General features: G+C 46.6%; 1 protein-coding gene across 3 annotated transcripts in view; it reads left to right on the plus strand.

Moving 5' to 3' along the window:
- Window positions 1-713: 713 nt before the first annotated feature.
- Atg7 (autophagy related 7) overlaps window positions 714-3,526 on the plus strand; it is a 199,605-nt gene continuing 196,792 nt past the window's right edge. Inside the window, exons 1-2 of one of the 3 annotated variants that reach the window (XM_029535347.1) lie at window positions 746-761; window positions 1,606-1,712. In XM_029535347.1, coding sequence (XP_029391207.1) covers window positions 1,645-1,712 — 68 coding nt within the window. In that variant the 5' untranslated portion in view covers window positions 746-761; window positions 1,606-1,644. Of the gene's footprint in view, window positions 762-1,604; window positions 1,713-3,526 lie in introns of those variants that run through there. The other 2 variants (XM_021191671.1, XM_029535348.1) reach the window with 2 other exon arrangements.

The following is a 3,526-nucleotide window of genomic DNA, read 5'->3' on the forward strand; positions in this document are numbered from 1 at the left end:
TTTTTTTTTTTGGTTTTTTTCGAGACAGGGTTTCTCTATATAGCCTTGGCTATCTTGGAACTCACTCTGTAGACCAGGCTGGCCTCGAACTCAGGAACTTGCCAGCCTCTGCCTCCGGAGTGCTGGGATTAAAGGCGTGTGCCACCACGCCAGGCTCTTGTAAATAGGTTCTTAAGAATCGTAGTAGGTTCTTAAGAAGTGAGTTCATAGTCACCGAAGTTGCTGGCTGCAGTAGCTTGGTGGATATTTTCGATTCTATTTGGTTTTCCAGAGTCATAGGCTTTCCCTATGCAAATCAGCTCCTTTTGTGAGGAAAGGTTGGGCAAGCTTTTAATCCCAGCACTGGGGCAAAGCAAAGGTAAGCAAGTTAGTTCGAGACTAGACTGATGTATGTATACAGGTCCAGAACAGACATGGCTATGCAGTGTAACCTTTTAAAAAATTAAATTAAAATGCAAAAAAAATAAAAGCAAACCTTGTTTCAACACCTGTACTCTAGAAGTACCCTGGGAATTGGATAATAATCCCGTAGTACTGTAGAGTCACTCGCACGAAAATGTAATCTTCCTTACAAGCCCAAGAAGTCTTACAGGTTAGCCTTAAATCGTTACGCCCCCGTTAGCGCGGTGGTAGGGACCCTTTTTGTTGCTGTTGTTGTGGTGCGCATGCGCGCCGCGCTTCCGCGTTTGTGTGGGCTGGGTTATTACGTCATCGGGCCGCGCGGCGCGGCTGGGGCTGTGGTTGCCGGAAGTTGAGCGGCGGTAAGTAAGTCGTGGTTGCGGAGCAGCCGCCGGGGCTGGCGGGGTTTACCTAGGAAAGCTGAAGCTAGCTTTGGGCTGCTCTGGAATATTCTTCACCTGTCTATACTCGGTCCCCTCGTACTCCGGCAGAGAGTGTTGCGATCTCCGGGTCGGGAGGCGCCTCTGGTTGCTCATTCTGTGAAGTGCTGCCTTTGGCGTGTGTGGACCGGCCACGGAGTAGTGTGCCCCGTGGACTGCGAAGGGACTTGATCTTGTGACTTATGAGGAGGACACAATGAAATCTTTTCTACTAGAGGTTCTGCATCCCCTTAAAGGGCCCAGAGATTACAAATGAGTACTTTATAGGATATCAGCCTGGTGAGGCAAATGCACTTGTCAGAAAGTTTCTGAGCCAGGCATGGTTGCGGAGAGAGGTGACGCCAGCCGCAGGGAACCTGAGCCAAGAGAACTGCTATTTAGAACCAGCCTGGGCAATCTGACACAAACCCTTTTGCAAACCGGAAAAGGGGCGTGGGGGGTGTAGTTAAGTCCCAGAGCGATTCCTCAGCGTTCCAGGGTCCTGGGTTCAATTACCAGCACATGCCAAATTGAATTTGAGATGAGACTGAATTCAACCTGCATCTACAATTTTATTTCACTCTTTAAAATTATTTGTAACTATGAGTGCGTGTATGCGTGTGTGGTCGCATGAGTATAGGTACCCGTAGAAGCCTCCAGAGACAAGACATGGCGGATCCTAGAAGTGAAGCTGTGCCTGATAGGGATGCTGGATATGGACCCAGGTCCTTGTAAGCACTGAGTCGAGTCAGTTCTCCAGTATAAATTAATGTATTTTTTTTTAAAGGCTGAATGCCATGTACCCCATGCTGTCTTTGAACACTCAATGAAGCAGAGACTGGCCTTTGAGTTTTTATATTTCTACTTCCACCTCCTTGGGTTCTGGGATTACAGGTGTGTACCACTACGCCTGTTTTTCTGGTGCATTCCTGCATGCAGAGCAATACTCTATCATCACCTCAGAGCTTCACCCCCATACCAGGCATCCTGCTTGTAAATCCTGGTCACAAATGTGCTTTCCCTTTCACACGTGCTAACTTGGTGGCTTTTTTATGTTGGTCTGGCTTTGTCTTTTTAAAAAACCCATGTTAACTGCTAAGCAGATCTGTCTGCCTTGTAGACTTGAGGGCTCTGCCTCAGGCTTTTCCTTTCCCATAGACTGTTTCCTTTTTTTTTTTTTTTTTTGGTCTTGGGACACCTCAGCCACAGGCCTTGGTTTGTGAAAGTTCATGACTTCCTGTTGCTTCCAGCTTGCCTCCACCCAGTTCTTACTCAAAAGGTCATGTGAGGAGCTCCGGACTGTGGCTTGCAGTCAGCTTATTGCCCAATTAGGATCATACTTGCTTTTAGTTGCCCCACGTGTATCTCTGAAAGCTGCTAGACTGCCTTCCTCTCTCCTCTGTAGCTAAATGCATTTAGTTCTTTATTCATAGTCAGCTCTACTGTGATACAAGACGTTTGCATTATTAAATCCCAAAATACAGAGCAGTGTCTGGTATATATGTTTAACAGATATGCATAGATATACCAAGTAAATGGCATATTTGAATACCAAATAAAAGGTACATGTGAATGCCTGTTATGTACCAGGCTTTATTTGTAAGTCCTAAAGATGAAGTAGGATCCCCTAAAGTGTCAGTAAATTGTACACTTTAAATGAGGTGCTAGTGATTATCTTAATCTCAGCACTTGGGAAGCAGAGGCAGAGAAAGCAGAGAAGGATTAAGAGTTCAAGATGCTAGGTGTGGTGGTGCACACCTTTAATCTCCACACTCTGGTGGATCTCCAAGTTCAAGGCCAGCCTCTTCTACAGAATAAATTACAGGGACAGCCAGTGCTATTCAGAGAGACCTTGTCTTAAAAAACAAACAAAAACAAAACAAAAGGGTTCAATCTTCTGATAGGAGTAGTGCAGTCATTTAATCTCTGTACCAGAAGCAGGCAGATACATTAGGACCCGGAGACCCTCCTGATCTTCACAGTGGGGCTTTGTCTAAACAAAAAAAAAAATCGAAGTTGAAGCCTGGGGCAATGTTTCAGTGGCTTACCCATGCCATGCAAACACAGGGATCAGCGACCCAGAATCCTCATAAATTCCAGGTGGGCTTGGTGACCTGTGTGTAATTTCAGCCTTGGAGGGTGGCAGCTGCCTGTGCAGAGAAGCTGGCTAGCTAGACTGTTGATAGGGAATATTGATGAGTCCTGGATCTGATTGAGAGACTGCTTCAATGGAACAAGGTGGAATGTGGTGGAGGATGACTCCCAACTTCAACCTGGGCCTCCACAAGGATGTGCACATATATGCACCTCCGGGCACGTGTGCCCTCCCATAATGCAAACATGCATATACATACATGGACAACACACACACATGAAAACGGACAGGGAACAAAGCCATCTTCAGCTGCATGCCTTGGTCAAGGCCAGCTTGGGCTACACGAAGCCCAGTCTCCAGAAATGAATGAATTGGTGACAGAATACTTGTAAGGAGTGGGAGGTGCTTCAAGTCCTGGGTGATTGTATAAAATCCCAGGTAACAGGGTGGAGAGCAACCAGGAGACATTTGGTTTCTGTTTGGATTTGAGGGTGCTATTTAAGAACGTGGTGAATGGGGCTGGTGAGATGGCTTAGTGAGTAAGAGCACCCGACTGCTCTCCCAAAGGTCCGGAGTTCAAATCCCAGCAACCACATGGTGGCTCATAACCATC

The sequence above is a fragment of the Mus pahari genome, chromosome 2, assembly GCF_900095145.1.
Source record: "Mus pahari chromosome 2, PAHARI_EIJ_v1.1, whole genome shotgun sequence".
NCBI lineage: Eukaryota > Metazoa > Chordata > Mammalia > Rodentia > Muridae > Mus > Mus pahari.